The sequence below is a fragment of the Hyla sarda genome, chromosome 5, assembly GCF_029499605.1.
Source record: "Hyla sarda isolate aHylSar1 chromosome 5, aHylSar1.hap1, whole genome shotgun sequence".
NCBI lineage: Eukaryota > Metazoa > Chordata > Amphibia > Anura > Hylidae > Hyla > Hyla sarda.
This window is the reverse complement of record NC_079193.1, coordinates 16,869,035-16,887,944: the sequence shown is the minus strand read 5'-3', so window position 1 is coordinate 16,887,944 and position 18,910 is coordinate 16,869,035. Positions and strand designations below refer to the sequence as shown.

The 18,910-nt window shown below is 41.7% G+C and overlaps 1 protein-coding gene across 1 annotated transcript; it reads right to left on the bottom strand.

The window, feature by feature from the left end:
- Nucleotides 1-1,228: 1,228 nt before the first annotated feature.
- On the bottom strand, nt 1,229-18,102 carry LOC130274515 (uncharacterized). Its single transcript, XM_056522950.1, has 2 exons — nt 17,924-18,102; nt 1,229-2,007 (listed from the first exon to the last, which is right to left on the bottom strand). Exon 2 carries the CDS (start codon nt 1,985-1,987, stop codon nt 1,229-1,231), a length of 759 nt encoding a protein of 252 aa, XP_056378925.1. The 5' UTR covers nt 1,988-2,007; nt 17,924-18,102.
- Between the last annotated feature and the right edge of the window lie 808 nt (nt 18,103-18,910).

The following is an 18,910-nucleotide window of genomic DNA, read 5'->3' as shown; positions in this document are numbered from 1 at the left end:
AAGGAATTCAGAAATTCGTGGAATGAATGTAATTGGTCAACTGTGCCAGTCCAAATCAGTAGAATGTCATCTATGTATCTCCACCACTTCAGCACATGGCTGAAGTGGGGAGATACATAGATCATGGTTTCTTCCATATGGGCCACGAACAAGTTGGCGTAAGTGGGCGCCACGTTCGTGCCCATAGCGGTGCCATTTACTTGGATTTAAAATGCGTCGTTAAATACAAAATAGTTTTTAGTCAACACTGTTTCAAGTAGTCCCAAAATTAGGGAACATTGGTCAGGACCCAAGTCATCCCGAATGAAAGATCTTACAGCCTGTATACCCCCATCATGCGGGATGGAGGTATACAGGCTCACAATGTCAAAGGATGCCAATATAGTGCCTTCAGGAATGATAAGTGTGTCTATTTTTGTCAATAAATCCCCAGTGTCTCGAATGTAAGATTTGGCAGTATACACATATGGTCTGAGTATTTTATCTAGAAAGATCGATATATGGCTTGTTAAAGATCCCCGGCCAGACACAATTGGTATGCCCGGCGGGTCACAGAGGGTCTTGTGTATTTTTGGCAGTAAATATAGTTGTGGAGTGATCGGGTGTTTAACAATCAGGTACTCTAAAAGAGATTTATCGATGAGTCCCTTCTCAAACGCTAGATGTACTGTCTGTTCTATTTCACGGCCCAGTTGCCATTTGGGGTCTGAGTTGAGAGGTTGGTAAATATTCGTATCACTTAATTGTCTGTTAGCCTCCTGAATGTACTTGGATCGATCCATGACCACAACCCCACCCCCTTTGTCAGCGGGTTTAACGATGAGGTTGTGGTCATGGATCAGTCCATTGAGTGCCACCAATTCATTATGTGTCATGTTGGGATGTGCCAAAGATAACACCTCATGTTTAAGTTTCTCTATATCTTTCCTGACCAGTGTGTGAAAAGCATCAATCAACGGGGAATTAACATTAGGTACAAAATCACTCGGGGATTTAATCCCTAGGTCTGAAAATTGAAATGCATTAGTGGCTTGGGGTTCAGTTAAATCGCAAACATTGTTTACAGGTTGATTGGAAAACCATAGTTTCAGCTTCAGCTTTCTGACCAGTTGTAATAGGTCAAGCTCAAGCTGGAACCATTCAGGCATTTGTGCAGGGCAGAAATTGAGTCCCTTGGCCAACAATTTCAATTGATCATCAGTGAGAGTAGTGGAAGAAATATTTACCACTAATTTTTTGTTATTTTCCTTGATGGATTCTGTTTGGACGGCATAGTTTTGTTGTTGATTGCAGTTCGCTGTCCCCTGGTACGGACAAATCCGTTTGTGTCTCCGCCCTCCTCTTCTGGTACGTTTGTGGCGAATGAGTCTCTGGTGCCTAAAAAATCAGCATGGTCTGTAGAGGGAACAGTAGAGATATCAGCATTTATATCCACATTTTTATCAGTCTGTCTATTGCCATCACGCATCCTCCTATTGACCGGTCTTTTATTCTGTACTGTGGGTATGCCCCACCTATACACTTTGCCATTATCATAATCGCCAGAGTCACGTGCCCATTTAAGTCTCTTTGAATCCTCTTGTTCACTTCTAAATTTTGTTAGAAAAGTATCTTGTTTGCACACCAGTTTTTCATAATCAACAGTTAATAGATGTTCCTTTAATGCAAAGTCCAAGTCCAATAATTTTTTCTTGGAAACCCCCACATCACGTTGCAGAAATTCAAGTTGTAATAGTATAAGATCCAATGAATACTTATTTGAGATCTGTTCATATCTGGCACGGAAATCTACATCATGTGAAAAAGAATTATCATGTGGTTGTATCCGCATTCCTCTTGGTATGCGTTGATGTTTAAAGTATTCAGCAAGTGTAGTCAGATGTAATTCTAATGAGAGTAAACGTTTAGATTCCGCCTCATACCTTCTCTGTAGATCAATAGTGGATGGAGTATGTAGGAACGAAGGGTTCCCATCCAAAAGGCCCATAATTCTGCTTGCATCGCCCTCTGTATAAGAAAACACGTTAGAAGCCGCTGTAAGAGGATCCGATGGTGTTGTGATAGTAGTAGGTTCCATGGTCAAAGGTAAAAAAATGGGTGCAGGCTCATAAACCAAAGGATAGATAGAGCAGGAAAGCAGCACTCCAGGGTAAGAAAAAGTGCTCGGGTGCCTACTGTGTCGGGTCTAGGTTGGGGACCCCTCCAAACACAGAAAAATTAAATAAACAGTGGCACACCAGGTGTCAGCAAAAATAAAATGTGATTTATTCCAGAGACGTGTAGGCAACGTTTCAGCTGGCTCACCCAGCCATTTTCAAGCAACAAATGACTCACAGTGATACATATATATAGGGTATACAATCATTAGTGTCCAATAAATTAATTTAGTATGTAAACAAAAGCAAAAAGTACATGAATCATAATAAATATACTCATAAAACAGTGTTTAGGATGCACATACATATAGAGTACATGGTCTGGAACACCGATCACGCTCAAATATGGATCCGCATAGACAGTATAAAAGTGTATATTATAATTATATAATGGTTGTGCACAGGTGAATATTAACCCCTTAAGGACCAATGACGTACCGGTACGTCATTGGTCCTGCTCTTCTGATATAACGCGGGGTTACACAGTAACCCCGCGTCATATCATGGCGGGCCCGGCGTCATAGTGAAGCCGGGACCCGCCTCTAATAGCGCGCAGCGCCGATCGCGGCGCCGCGCGCTATTAACCCTTTAGCCGCGCGCTCAAAGCTGAGCCGCGCGGCTAAAAGTGAAAGTGAAAGTTCCCGGCTAGCTCAGTCGGGCTGTTCGGGATAGCCGCGGCTAATCGCGGCATCCCGAACAGCTGACAGGACAGCGGGAGGGCCCCTTCCTGCCTCCTCGCTGTCCGATCGCCGAATGACTGCTCAGTGCCTGAGATCCAGGCATGAGCAGTCATCCGGCAGAATCGTTGATCACTGGTTTCTTATGAGAAACCAGTGATCAACATAGAAGATCAGTGTGTGCAGTGTTATAGGTCCCTATGGGACCTATAACACTGCAAAAAAAAAGTGGAAAAAAAAAGTGAATAAAGGTCATTTAACTCCTCCCCTATTAAAAGTTTGAATCACCCCCCTTTTGCAATAAAAAAAAAAACACAGTGTAAATAAAAATAAAAATAAACATATGTGGTATCAGCGCGTGCGGAAATGTCCGAATTATAAAAATATATCATTAATTAAACCGCTCGGTCAATGGCGTGCGCGCAAAAAAATTCCAAAGTCCAAAATAGTGCATTTTTGGTCACTTTTTATATCATTTAAAAATGAATAAAAAGTGATCAATAAGTCCTATCAATGCAAAAATGGTACCGTTAAAAACTTCAGATCACGGCGCAAAAAATGAGCCCTCATACCGCCCCATACACAGAAAAATAAAAAAGTTATAGGGGTCAGAAGATGACAATTTTAAACGTATTAATTTTCCTGCATGTAGTTGTGATTTTTTCCAGAAGTCCGACAAAATCAAACCTATATAAGTAGGGTATCATTTTAATCGTATGGACCTACAGAATACATATCAGGTGTCATTTTTACCGAAAAATGTACTACGTAGAAACGGAAGCCCCCAAAAGTTACAAAACAGCGTTTTTTTTTCAATTTTGTCGCACAATGATTTTTTTTCCCGCTTCACCATAGATTTTTGGGCAAAATGACTGACGTCATTACAAAGTAGAATTGGTGTCGCAAAAAATAAGCCATCATATGGATTTTTAGGTGTAAATTTGAAAGAGTTATGATTTTTTAAAGGCAAGGAGCAAAAAACGAAAATGCAAAAACGGAAAAACCTCCGGTCCTTAAGGGGTTAAAAGCCACCCGAAGAACACAGAAGAAAAGAGGCTGCACTTCTTCACATGGTGCCAAATAGCGCCCCCGAAACCCAGCTCATCAGGGATACTGGTGCTTTGGAGAATAGGAGGTACAGGTTCGCTAGATGGGGACGGGGCTCCGCCCTCCACCTGGCCACACCTTGCGCTGGATCGCGCACTGAAGATTGCTGTGCTCCCTACGAGTATGTGTGTGTGGGTGTGCCCATAACCAAGATGGTTGACGGTGTCTATGTTCTTGGCCCTGCGCATGCGCCACGGCGCGTGACACGCAGGATCACATGATACTCTATTGGAGTCGTTGTTTCCGGTTCCTCTTTGTTGGCGTGTGCTGTCTCCCTTGGCAATGGCGTCCTCGTGGCCACTGTTGTACATTTCTTGGTGAGTGGACTCATCTCCCCGCCCAGTTGATGATGATTTTAATATTCACCTGTGCACAACCATTATATAATTATAATATACACTTTTATACTGTCTATGCGGATCCATATTTGAGCGTGATCGGTGTTCCAGACCATGTACTCTATATGTATGTGCATCCTAAACACTGTTTTATGAGTATATTTATTATGATTCATGTACTTTTTGCTTTTGTTTACATACTAAATTAATTTATTGGACACTAATGATTGTATACCCTATATATATGTATCACTGTGAGTCATTTGTTGCTTGAAAATGGCTGGGTGAGCCAGCTGAAACGTTGCCTACACGTCTCTGGAATAAATCACATTTTATTTTTGCTGACACCTGGTGTGCCACTGTTTATTTAATTTTTCTATATATATATATATATATATATATATATATATATATATATATATATATATATTAAGTTTTTTCCTGGATAACCCCTTTAATGCTCTTTCTTTAGTGATTAATTTTCATAGTACGAAAATAGATCAAAGGATCTCCGTAGTATTATTCATAAATACAAAAGTAAAACATCACCCATAGTGCTCACTAGACACGCTCGACTTTCCTTCCTCTAACGAAGGGGAAGACAGGTGAGTAGATGACACTTCCGACGTTTCGGAGGACACGCCCCCTTTCTCATGCGACCCTATCGTGCTCCCACCACCGTATACATAGTAATTCACATCTTGTGTGAACTCAGTTATGTATTAAAGGACATTTTGCAATTGGATAAGGGATAAGATGTCTAGGGGCGGAGTACCCTGCCGGTGGGGACCCCCGTGATCTTGCACGCAGAACCCCGTTATAATCAGCCCCCGGAGCGTGTTCCGGGTCTGATTACTGGCGATCACTGGGCCGGAGCATTGTGATGTGACGGCTCCGCCCCCATGTGACGTCATGCTCTGCCCCCTCAATGCAACCCTATGGGAGTGGGCGTGACAGCTGTCCACCACCGTGTGATGTCAGGTTCCGCCCCCTCAATGCAAGCCCATGGGAGGGGGCGTGACAGCTGTCACGCCCCCTCCCATAGGCTTGCATTGAGGGGGCGGAGCGTGATGTCACACGGGGGCGGAGCCGTCACGTCACAATGCTCCGGCCCCGTGATCGCCAGTAATCAGACCCGGAGCGAACATGCTCCGGGGACTGATTATAACGGGGGTCTGCGTGCAAGATCCAGGCTCTCCAGCCAGATAGCGGGTGTCGACCCCCGCACAAAGCGGCGGCCGACACGCCCCCTCAATACATCTCAATGGCAGAGCCGGAGATTGCCGAAGGCAGCGCTTTGGCTCTGCCATAGAGTTGTATTGAGGGGGCGTGTCGGCTGCCGCTTCGTGCGGAGGTCGACACGCCCCCTTCCCGTGGGCTGTCGGGGCTCCGTACAGGAGATTGCAGGGGGCCCCAGTGGTCGGACCCCCCGCGATCTCAAACTTATCCCCTATCCTTAGGATAGGGGATAAGTTGTTCACCACTGGGTCACCACTGGACTACTCCTTTAAAGGTGTATGAAAACATTTTCTTTCAAATATTGTTACAAATTCCCCCTCAAATTTTGATTGCAGCTACAAAAAAAATAAATAAAAAATACATTTGGTGGAGATGATTATTGCTAAAGGGGATCTTCAGGTTCTTAAAGGGGTACTCCACTGAAAAAAATGTTTTTAAATCAACTGGTACGAGAACGTTAAACAGATTTGTAAATGACTTCTATTTAAAAATCTTAATCCCTTCAGCTGCTGTATGCTCCACAGGAAGTTCTTTTCTTTTTGAATTTCTTTCCAGTTTGACCACAGTGCTCTCTGCTGACACCTCTGTCCATGTCAGGAACTGTCCAGAGCAGGAGAGGTTTGCTGTGGGGATTTTCTCCTGCTCTGGACAGTTCCTGACATGGACAGAGGTGTCAGCAGAGAGCACTGTGGTCAGACTGGAAAGAAATTCAAAAAGAAAAGAACTTCCTGTGGAGCATACAGCAGCTGATAAGTACTGGAAGGAATAAGATTTTTAATTATAAGTATATTTAAAAATGAGTTTAACTTTCTGGCACCAGTTCATAAAAAAAAAATAATAATAATTCCATTGGAGTACCCTTTAAATTCTTGAGTTCACACCTTTTCTCTCTGCACTGTGGATGTTTACTCCATGTGTTCAGTTAAAGACAATTATAACATTGTGTCTGTCTATAATAGTGATAAGAATCACATAGAGGTAAATATAGAAAAGTCTAGAGGGGATCCCTCCCTGCATGGCAGCTACAGACCACTACAATCCACAAAATCCATCTTGCATCTCCATGAAGAGCCGTGCTGGGTGTTATAGGGTGGGAAAACTATATGTATAGCAACTAAGTAACAGAATGGTGGGGTAAAGGGGTCCTCAAAAGTGCCCCCCCCCCCCCTTTACTGCCTCCTAATGGGCAGTGTAATGTATGGCATCATTTGCATAGAATTAATTAAGACATTAATATGTTACCCATAGCGGTGGCACAAGCGGTGGCAATGTCTGTATGTGCTTATTAGACCTCGTGTTACAATGTTTTTATTATTTTGGAATTTAACGTTACTTGTATTCGAATAATTTTCCAGGGAAATTTCACCAATTAAATGTTTATTGTTGTTTTATCTTCCTCCTAAATAACCCATTAGAATTCTATTATCACCCTAGTATTATCCTAATAGCAAACTGTACAACATGACATTAACCTGAGGGGTTTACCATCAGATTTTCTCTTATCTATCTATCTCATATCTATCTATCTATCTCATATCTATCTATCTATCTATCTATCTCATATCTATCTATCTATCTATCTCATATCTATCTATCTCATATCTATCTATCTATCTATCTATCTCATATCTATCTATCTATCTCATATCTATCTATCTATCTATCTATCTATGTCATATCTATCTATCTCATATCTATCTATCTCATATCTATCTATCTCATATCTATCTATCTATCTCATATCTATCTATCTCATATCTATCTATCTATGTATCTATCTCACATCTATCTCATATCTATCTATCTATCTATCTCGTATCTATCTCATATCTATCTCATATCTATCTATCTCATATCTATCTATCTCATATCTATCTATCTCTAATCTATCTATCTATCTCATATCTATCTCATATCTATCTATCTCATATCTATCTATCTCATATCTATCTCATATCTATCTATCTCATATCTATCTATCTATCTCCTATCTATCTATGTATCTCATATATATCTATCTATCTCATATCTATCTATCTATCTCCTATCTATCTATGTATCTCATATCTATCTATCTATCTATCTATCTCATATCTATCTATCTCATATCTATCTCCTATATATCTATCTCATATCTATCTATCTATCTATCTCATATCTATCTATCTCATATCTATCTATCTCATATCTATCTATCTCATCTCATATCTATCTATCTCATATCTATCTATCTCATATCTATCTATCTCATCTCATATCTATCTCATATCTATCTATCTCATATCTATCTATCTCTCATATCTATCTCATATCTATCTATCTCATATCTATCTATCTATCTCATATCTATCTATCTCATATCTATCTATCTCATATCTATCTATCTCATATCTATCTATCTCATATCTATCTATCTATCTCATATCTATCTATCTCATATCTATCTATCTCATATCTATCTATATATCTATCTCATATCTATCTATCTCATATCTATCTATCTCATATCTATCTATCTCATATCTATCTATCTCATATCTATCTATCTATCTCATATCTATCTATCTCATATCTATCTATCTCATATCTATCTATATATCTATCTCATATCTATCTATCTATCTCATATCTATCTATCTCATATCTATCTATCTCATATCTATCTATCTATCTCATATCTATCATCTATCTCATATCTATCTATCTCATATCTATCTCATATCTATCTATCTCATATCTATCTATCTATCTATCTATCTATCTGATATTCTGTTATTAACATGATCTTTTGATATTTTATGAACGTGCCCTTATCTAAATATGACGGAAAGAGAGACAGATGGATGGGATTATGTCCTCAAACAGTTACAGTCTTCATAATCAAATAAGAAATATGGAAAATTTGATAAATCCTAAAGCAAATGCCAGATGGTGATAGAAAAAATGGACTTTGGCGCTTTGTTTACGTGATGCCAAACAGCCCTATGTCCTATACTGACAGGAGCGCCACAATTAAGATGGATGAGCAGCGACTCCTTCTACCTACCTTGGAAAGTTTCTTCTAATAAAGTCACCGAAATGTGAAGTGAACGGCGCCATTATACAAGATTTATACAACATTCTGTGTTTTATATTAAATTAATAATTTGATCTTTACCGATGAGCGAAGCCCCAGATCCCCTGTATAGAGACACAAAGCATTCTAAAGTTTTCAGACTTGGTCATGTTTCGTTTTGTTTTGTACATTTTGCTTTGTTGTATTAAAGGGGTACTCTTTTTTTTTTTTTTTTATCAACTGGTTCCAGAAAGTTAAACAGATTTATAAATTACTTCTATTAAAAAAATCCTAATCCTTCCAGTACTTATCAGCTGCTGTATACTACAGAGGAAGTTATTTCCTTTTTAATTTCTTTCCAGTCTGACCACAGTACTCTCTGCTGACACCTCTGTCCATTTTAGGAACTGTCCAGAGCAGGAGCAAATAAACCCCATAGAAAACCTCTCCTGCTCTGGACAGTTCCTGACATGGACAGAGGGGTCAGCAGAGAGCACTGTGGTCAGACAGAAAGGAAATTCAAAAAGAAATGAACTTCCTCTGTAGTATACAGCAGCTCATAAGTACTGGAAGGATTAGGATTTTTTAATAGAAGTAATTTACAAATCTAAAAGTCCAATTAGTCGCAGCACTTGGAGGAGGACGTTTTACCGCGAACATGGACTTTTATTCTCTGGTCTGATCAAACCAAGATGTATCTTTTTTGCCTCAATTTGAAAGGAAACCTGTCAGCCTGTTCACCCACATAAATAGGTTGGGTTATAGGTCGGGTGAACAGGAGTCCAACGAGGGGTCACTTACTTAAATATGTCCAGTAGATCCAGAGATATGTCCCCCAAAAGATCCTAAATTCAGTGAATCATGCACAGGGGCGGGGCTTCGCAGGGGGTGGGGATTTGCTACTCCCCTTCACTAGAATACGGGGTGGGGCTTCACAGGGGGTGTGGCTTTGTTATTCCCCTTCACTAGGATGTGGAGTCACAGTCAATGAATATGTAAATTGAGCTGACAAATCTACGCCCCCTGTGTGCGATTCAATTTAGCAGAGGATCTTCTAGGGGCAATACTGGACATATTTAAGTAAATGACCCCTCATTGGACTCCAGTGTATTGGGGTTAGTGTGGGTGAACAGGCTGACAGTTTTCCTTTAAAGCATGTGTAATGTCCCAGTACAGGACAATGTGGCCCCGTACTGTCCCTGAATGTCCCCGTGGCTCCTCTGCAGCATACCCACATTATGTATATAGGCTTTCCTCATTTAATGTACTGTTGCTTTAATGTTTGTACCACATGATTGTTACCCAGAGGGCCCCAGTGACCCCTATATAACCAGGGGGGGCTGCAATCTCTCTCTTCTGCTGTATACTGAGGTCCAGTGCAGTCGTCTCAGTGTCTGTGTCCAGAGCATTGGAGACCTCAAGCCTAAAGTCCTGCAGCCACAAGTCGGTCCTCAGTAAGTCGTCGTCTTATTGTCAGTCACCATCTCTGTCAAGTCAAGTCCATCTGTAGTCACCGTGGCCTGCACTAAAGTCAGTCTAATTACTGCAAGTCCCAACAAGCCTGAGAGGTCCCCCTGTATCACCTCCCTGGGATATTTGGCTGTACTGCAAAGACTATATCACCTGTCTTACCTCAGTAAAGCTTCCGTTATCCTTAATCTGGTGTTGGTGTCTTTATTGCCCCTGCCTAACCCAGGATCAGCGGTATTACCTTCGGGTGGTTAAGGCTAAACCTCGCCCTGGCATCACGACAAGAAGGGGTTAAGACCATCTGCCCCTTGGGCCATAACATCTTCCCTGCATCTACCCTGCACCTCACACCCATGGCGCACCATAAATACCTGTCTGATCCCTCCCCCCACCCAAAAAAACAAAAACTGTAATATGTTGCTCAGTACCTCATCCTGATCATGTACAACTAATTACATGAAATGTATAAACATAAGTATTCACACCCTTTACTTAGCAGTCTCCATAGATGTTCCATTGGGTTTAAGCTCTGGCTGGGCCACTCAAGGACATTTAGAGTTGTCCCTAAGCCGCTCCTGTGCTGTCTTGGCCATGTGCTTATTCAGCTTTCCTTCAATGCTGACCAACTTATCTGTTTCAGATGCTGTCTCCCCGCCCCTCCTCCTACAGCATGATGCTGCCTCCACCATCCTTCACTGTAGGGATAGTACTAGGCAACATCTACCTGACAGGGCAGGCAGAGTAGAATGTTCTGTACCAGGACACCACAACATGCTTAAATGGGTAGTGTTGAGCGGCATAGGCCATATTCGAATTCGCGAATATTCGCGAATATATGGACGAATATTCGTCATATATTCGCGAATATTCGCATATTCGTAATATTCTCATTTATTTTCGCATAAGCGAAAAATTTGCGAATGCGAAAATTAACATACGCGAAAATTTGCATATACACAATTAGAATAAACGAAAATTTGCATATGCGAAAAGTAGCATATGCGAAAATGCGCGCACCAGTCTCACACAGTAGTATTAGAGCCTTCTTTACACCACACAAGCTGGAAGCAGAGAGGGGTGATCACTGTGATGTGTACTGTGAAAAATAAAAAATTAAGAAAAAAAAAACGAATATTCGTAATTACGAATATATAGTGCTATGTTCGCGAATATTCGCGAATTCGCGAATATGCGATATTCGCGATTAAAATTCGCATTGCGAATATTCGCGAGCAACACTATAAATGGGCACTGTCAGATACAATAACGTTTGATTTGTTATAAAGCATGCAAAAACAGCATGTTTTGTAATTGCTTTCATCAGAAAATTTTCAGTATTTCATACTGAAAAAGCCAGTCAAAAAAGTGGCCACTAGGGGTCCCCCTGCCTCCTGGGACACATACCAGTCCTGCAGAGTCCAGTGGTCATCAACACATCATGGACCCCCTGAGTGATTGACAGGGCTGCAGGCAGGTCCAGAGCTGCTGTGCTTGCTCCCAGCCCTCTGAGAGTCAGAGCAGAGTGAGGGAGGGGGAGGAGTCATCACAGTGAGGAGAAGAGAGGAAAACGCCCCATGTATGGACAGAAACCTCAATGAGAAATGATGGCAAGTAAAAAAAGGTCATTCTGAGAGAAATATAGGTCTTAGACACATAAATAGCTGAATAAGCACATGGCCAAGACAGCACAGGAGCGGCTTAGGGACAACTCTGTGAATATCCTTGAGTGGCCCAGCCAGAGCCCGAACCCAATAGAACATCTCTGGAGAATGCTAAGTAAGCGGTATGAATACTTATGTCCATAAATTTGCAACGGTTTGTAACATTCTGTGATCACTTTGACATTATAAGGGATTACATACATAGTTAGTATGGTTGAAAAAAGACATACGTCCATCAAGTCCAACCAGGGGATTGAAGGGAAGGATGTAAGGGGATAAGGGAAAGGGATGTAGTTTTATAATTCTGCATAAGCATTAATGTTATTTTGTTCCAGGAATGTATCTAACCCTGCTTTAAAGCTGTTAATTGTTCCTGCTGTGACCAGTTCCTGAGGTAGACCGTTCCATAAATTCACAGTCCTCACGGTAAAGAAGGCGTGCCGCCCCTTTAGACTAAACCTTTTCTTCTCCAGACGGAGGGAGTGCCCCCTCGTCCTTTGGGGGGGTTTAACCTGGAACAGTTTTTCTCCATATTTTTTGTATGGGCCATTTATATACTTATATACGTTTATCATATCCCCCCTTAAACGTCTCTTCTCAAGACTAAACAATTGTAACTCCGTTAATCGCTCCTCATAGCTAAGATGTCCCATGCCCCATATTAGTTTAGTCGCGCGTCTCTGCACCCTTTCCAACTCCGCAGTGTCCCTTTTATGAACAGGCGACCAAAACTGAACAGCATATTCCAGGTGAGGCCGTACCAATGCTTTATAAAGGGGGAGTATTATGTCCCTGCCCCTCGAGTCCATGCCTCTTTTTATACATGACAATATCCTGCCGGCTTTGGAAGCAGCAGCCTGACATTGCATGCTATTTTGTAGTCTGTGATCTACAAGTACACCCAGATCCTTCTCTACCAGTGACTCTGACAGTTTAATCCCCCCTAAGACATACGATGCATGCAGGTTATTAGTACCCAGATGCATAACTTTACATTTATCCACATTGAACCTCATTTGCCAAGTGGATGCCCAGACACTTAGTCTATCCAAGTCATCTTGTAACTTATGCACATCCTCTATAGACTGTACTGTGCTACAAAGCTTGGTGTCATCTGCAAAGATAGAAACAGAGCTGTTAATACCATCCTCTATATCATTGATAAATAAATTAAACAGCAGCGGGCCCAGTACTGAACCTTGGGGTACACCACTAATAACCGGGGACCAATCAGAGTACGAATCATTTACCACCACTCTCTGGGTACGATCTATGAGCCAGTGTTCAATCCAGTTACAAACTAAAGTTTCCAAGCCCAAGGACCTTAACTTACCTGTCAGATGTCTGTGAGGGACAGTATCAAATGCTTTGGCAAAATCCAGAAACACTATATCCACAGCCATTCCTCTATATACAGAGCCCCCCTCTATATACACAGCCCCCTCTATATACACAGCCATTCCTCTGTCAATGCTTCTACTCACCTCTTCATAAAAGCAAATTAGATTGGTTTGACAACTTCTATCCTTAGTAAACCCATGCTGGCTATCACTTATAATACTATTATCCCCTATGTATTCCTGTATGTAATCCCTTATAAGTCCTTCAAACAATTTACCCACAATGCACGTTAGACTTACCGGTCTATAATTGCCTGGCGAAGACCTAGAGCCCTTCTTGAAGATTGGTACCACATTAGCCTTGCGCCAGTCCCTTGGCACAATACCAGACACCAGAGAATCTCTAAATATCATGAACAAGGGTACAGATATTACTGAACTTACCTCTCTAAGAACTCTTGGGTGTAGTCCATCCGGTCCTGGGGATTTGCTTACATTTACTTTACTTAACTTACCTTGTACCATCTCTACATTAAGCCAGTTCAATACATTATATGATGTGCTACCAGCACTGACCTGTCCAATGTCAGCTCCTTCTTCCATAGTATATACAGAACTAAAGAACCCATTCAGTAGCTCCGCCTTCTCTTGATCGCCCGTGACAACCTCCCCATTATCATTATTAAGGGGTCCTACATGCTCTGTCCTTGGTTTTTTTGTATTTATATATCTAAAAAAATATTTAGGATTAGTATTGCTTTCTTCGGCCACCTGTCTCTCATTTTGAATTTTTGCTGTTTTTATTACATTTTTACAGATTTTATTAAGCTCCTTGTACTGTTTAAATGTTATAGCTGACCCATCAGATTTGTATTTTTTGAAGGCTATTTTTTTGTTGTTTATTACTCTTTTAACCTCATTTGTCAGCCATGTAGGATTTAGTTTTAATCGTTTATATTTGTTCCCCTTTGGTATATATTTAGCTGTATAGTTATTTAGAGTTGATTTAAAGATGTCCCATTTACCTTCTGTATCAGTATTTGAGAACACCTCCCCCCAGTCTATGTCCTGTAGTGCAGCCCTCAGCCCAGGGAAATTTGCCTTTTTAAAGTTATATGTTTTTGCTTTCCCCGTCTGTCTTTGTTTTCTACATTTTAAGTCAAAAGTAACTATATTGTGGTCGCTATTACCAAGGTTTTCCCGCACAGTTACATTACCAACCAGCTCTGCGTTGTTGGAAATGATCAGATCCAACAAGGCATCACTTCTTGTTGGGTCCTCCACAAACTGGCCCATAAAATTATCCTGCAATAAATTTAGGAATTTTCTCCCCTTTGTAGTTTTAGCCAACCCCGGACTCCAATCTATATCTGGATAGTTAAAATCTCCCATTATTACCACTGTACCTGCCCGGGCGGCCCTCTCTATTTGTTTATACAGCCGACCTTCTATCTCTTCAGTGATATTAGGGGGTCTGTAGATTACACCAAATATTATTTTTTCAGTATTTCCCTCCTTTTGTAATTCTACCCACAGTGATTCCACCTCCTCAGAATCATCACACACTATGGCATCGTTCACATTGACTTTCATACCACTTCTTACATACAGACAGACTCCACCACCTTTTCTGTTCATTCTATCCTTGCGAAACAATGTAAACCCCTGCAGATTGACAGCCCAGTCATGCGAGGAGTCCAGCCATGTCTCAGTGACCCCAACTATATCAATATGTTCCTCCAGTATCAAGGCCTCAAGCTCCCCCATTTTATTTGCTAGGCTTCTGGCATTTGTGAACATACACTTTACATTTCCATTAAGTTTTACACATATAGTCTCACTAATGGGATTTTCAGAGTTATTGGGGTTAATGTCATTTTTTGAGTTATAAGGGCTAATTGTACTATTTAAGTTATTGGGGCTAATGGGATTTTTTGAGTTATTGGGTCTAACGTTATTATTTAAGTTATTGGGGCTAATGGGATTTTTTGCGTTATTGCGTCTAACGTTGTTATTTAAGTTATTGGGGCTAATGGTATTTTTTGAGTTAATGGGGCTTATTGTAGTTATTGAGTTATTGGGGCTAATGGAATTTTTTGAATTATTGGGATTACAATTTTTCGGGCTACATTTATTTTTACAGCTGGTTTGTAACGCATGAATCTCCTTATCCACTGTTCTTAACCTCCCCCCACAGGACTCCTCTCCACCCGCCATTATGTCCTGACCCCTCTCTAACCTATCCATCCCACTGTCTGCTTTCTTTGCTTTATTATCCTCCCCCCACTCACCTAGTTTAAATACTCAGCCACCCCTTCCAGGATTCTCTCCCCCAGCACAGCAGACCCCCTTCCATTCAGGTGCAAATTATCCGTAGAATAGAGTTTGTACCCCAATGAAAAGTCAGCCCAGTGCTCTAAAAACCCAAACCCTTCCCCCTCACACCACGACTTAAGCCATGCATTTAACTCCCTAAGCTCCCGCTGTCTTTCCTGCGATGCGCATGGCACAGGAAGTATTCCAGAGAACACAACCTTAGAGGTCCTTCCCTTCAGCTTGGCACCTAGTTCCTTGTAATTATTCTTCAAGGACCTCCACCTACCATGTATTCTGTCGTTGGTTCCCACATGGACCACGACAGCTGGGTCATCCCCAGCCCCCCCTAGTAATTTGTCCACCCTTTCCACCACATGCCGAACCCTGGCACCAGGGAGACAGCAAACCATTCGGTTGAGGTGGTCTTGGCGACAAATTATTCTATCCGTCTTCCTGATTATAGAGTCCCCTACCACAACTAACTGTCTTGGCCTACCTGCGTTACCATCCCCCACACTACTAGTTGAGCTGTTCCCCCGGCTGTTAGGGAGACCAGTATCCACTAGGGTTGCCATCTCTGATACTGAGGCCCTCGCATCATCGCCCAACTTGGCAATTTTACTTGGGAGATCAGAAGCAGAAGTGACCTTCCTTTTCCTTGCCCCCTTTCCAGTCCCTCTAACTACATTAACCCAGCTCCCTACTTGGGCCTCCTGGCTAGTTTCTCCAACCTCCATTTCTGCCCCACTAACTGCTTGCTCTGTAAGATTGTCAATCGCCCTCAATGTTGCATTTTGCTCCTCTAGATCTCTAATACGAGCTTCCAGGTGGGCAACATGCTCACATTTGTCACAGCGGTATGCACCCTGAAGCTGCTGCTCCAGAGATGTATACATGTGGCACAATGTGCACTGAAGAAAACCTCCAATCCTGCTGTCCATATCCTTGGTGACAAACAGCTGTTATTAACTATTAAGAAAAACTACTTTTATCAAGGGAGTGTAATACTTACAGTTACAGTGGGTCCTGCTTACTGAGGGCAAAATGATGGGGGTATTGGACAGAGATGGTGACTGATTGGACAGAGATGGTGACTGACAATAAGATGACGACTTACTGATGACCGACTTGTGGCTGCAGGACTTTAGGCTTGAGGTCTCCAATGCTCTGGACACAGACACTGAGACGACTGCACTGGACCTCAGTATACAGCAGAAGAGAGAGATTGCAGCCCCCCCTGGTTATATAGGGGGGCTGTGCAAGGAGCCCATAGGTCACCTGGTCATTGGGGCCCTCTGGGTAACAATCATGTGGTACAAACATTAAAGCAACAGTACATTAAATGAGGCAAACCTATATACATAATGGGGGTATACTGCAGAGGAGCCACGGGGACATTCAGGGACAGTACGGGGCCACATTGTCCTGTACTGGGACATTACATATGCTTTAAAGGAAAACTGTCAGCCTGTTCACCCACACTAACCCCAATACCCTGGAGTCCAACGAGGGGTCATTTACTTAAATATGTCCAGTATGGCCCCTAGAAGATCCTCTGCTAAATTGAATCGCACACAGGGGGCGGGGCTTTGTCAGCTGAATTTACATATTCATTGACTGTGACTCCACATCCATGATTTTCTTTTTTCTTTAAGCACAAGAAGCAACTTAATGGGGTACTCCGCCCCTAAACATTTTATCGCCTATCTCAGTGGCCAGACCCATGTGATCTGTGGCCCAGCACCCAGGCGTTCTGAACATTTATGTTCAGAACGCCAGTTGTACTAGGCTACAGGCGGACGTGGTTGTCATGCCCCCTCCATTAATGTCTATGAAGGGGGGGGGCGTGACATCTGTGGAAGCTCGTAATCCGGAACGGAGTTTGCTCAGTGCATGCTGATTGCGGGGGGCCGGGCCAGAGATCGTGGGGGGATCCGGCCGCTAGGAGATGTGGAAGCTCGTAATAAGGAATGGAGCAGAGTTCACTCCGTTCATACCGATCACAGGGGCTGGGCCAGAGATCGTGGGGGTTCCTAGCAGCCGGACCTCCCACAATCAGAAATCTAAGGATCCCCAAAGTATAGGGGATAAGATTTCTAAGGGTGGAGTAACCCTTTAACAAAATAAGAAAAAAATAGAAAAAAAATCCTCCTTCTTCCCCATTGTGATGCTTGATTCAGCAAGTTGTCTTGACCAGGTCTACGTGCCTAAATGCATTGAGTTGCTGCCTTGTGATTGGCTGATTTGATATTTGTGTATAGTTATAAATATATATACATATAATTAAAAAATAAATATATGACCGGGCCTCACAGTTACCTTATACTCAGACCGTCTGCTAACGCGCAATTTACCTATTTCCATTCTACCTAAGTCCGGTTATTGAAAATTATAAACATGGCCGCCTAATAAAAGGTTTCTAAATTTTATGACTGGCCCCTGTAGACGCGGAATTTAATTTCTTATTTTTCTAGGATTTACGTTCCACGGGCAGCTCTTTTGTGGAGCGGTGAAATAAAGTCGCCAAGTCTTTCTGCAGCGGCAGCGCCATTCATTTCACTTACCCTGGTAAATACATAGGCTGCGTCCTCTGGCGATTTTATAGAGGCAATCTTAATAAAGTAGAATGCGGACTCCGGGAGTGCGTTTCCTAAGCAGCCGCTAAATCATCCGGACATTATTTCCAGTTTAATGTAGATGGAGGCGAATGTAAATGAGTCTTGTGATGCTATCTGAGGATACATCTCACTACGGAGCGAGGAGCCGGCGCACGCTAGAAAGCCATATTGCATCAGCCAATAGTGAGGCTTTGCTGCCCTCTAGTGGAGATCAAGCACAGTTACATTGGTCGTTGTGAAAAGCAGATTTAACCCTTTTCTTTTGTAATTTTTCATCTTAGAATTCTAAATTTTTTAAAAACATTTTTTACCTATATCTTGTACGTTACTTACAGAATGTTATAGATCTGTGGTCTCCAAACTGGGGACCTCCAGCCTTTGCAAAACTACAACTCCCAGCATGCCCGGACAGCCGTTGGCTGTCCGGGCATGCTGGGAGTTGTAGTTTTGCAACAGCTGGAGACACCTAGGTTGGGATACACTGCTCTGGAGTATAGCCACCTTTTCCTTTTTTTTTTTTTTACTTTTATATATTTTCTACATTGTAGACTAAAAAAGCTAAGTTTCATTTTTTTCCTATTATATTTATATATATATATATATATATATATATATATATTTTTTTTTTTATTATGACTACATATTTTTAGTTATTTTTTAATATATCATATTTATTTTTATTTTTTTTATTTTCATATATTACTTAATTTCTTTATATTCTTTATTGCTATCTATGTTTTGCTTCCCATTGGAATTTTGCTATCTATCTATCTATATCTATCTATCTATCTATCTATCTATCTATCTATATATATATATATATATATATATATATATATTCAAACACAATGCAGCACTACTTCACCATTAGATGCCCGGTGCCAGCGCCCCGACTCGATCAAAGTCCATGTAATAGAGAACAATGGCGCAGCA

What these genes read in the sequence shown, in the direction of transcription:
- LOC130274515 (XM_056522950.1), bottom strand. Translation starts at nt 1,987, where the DNA reads ATGGGCCTTTTGGATGGGAACCCTTCGTTCCTACATACTCCATCCACT.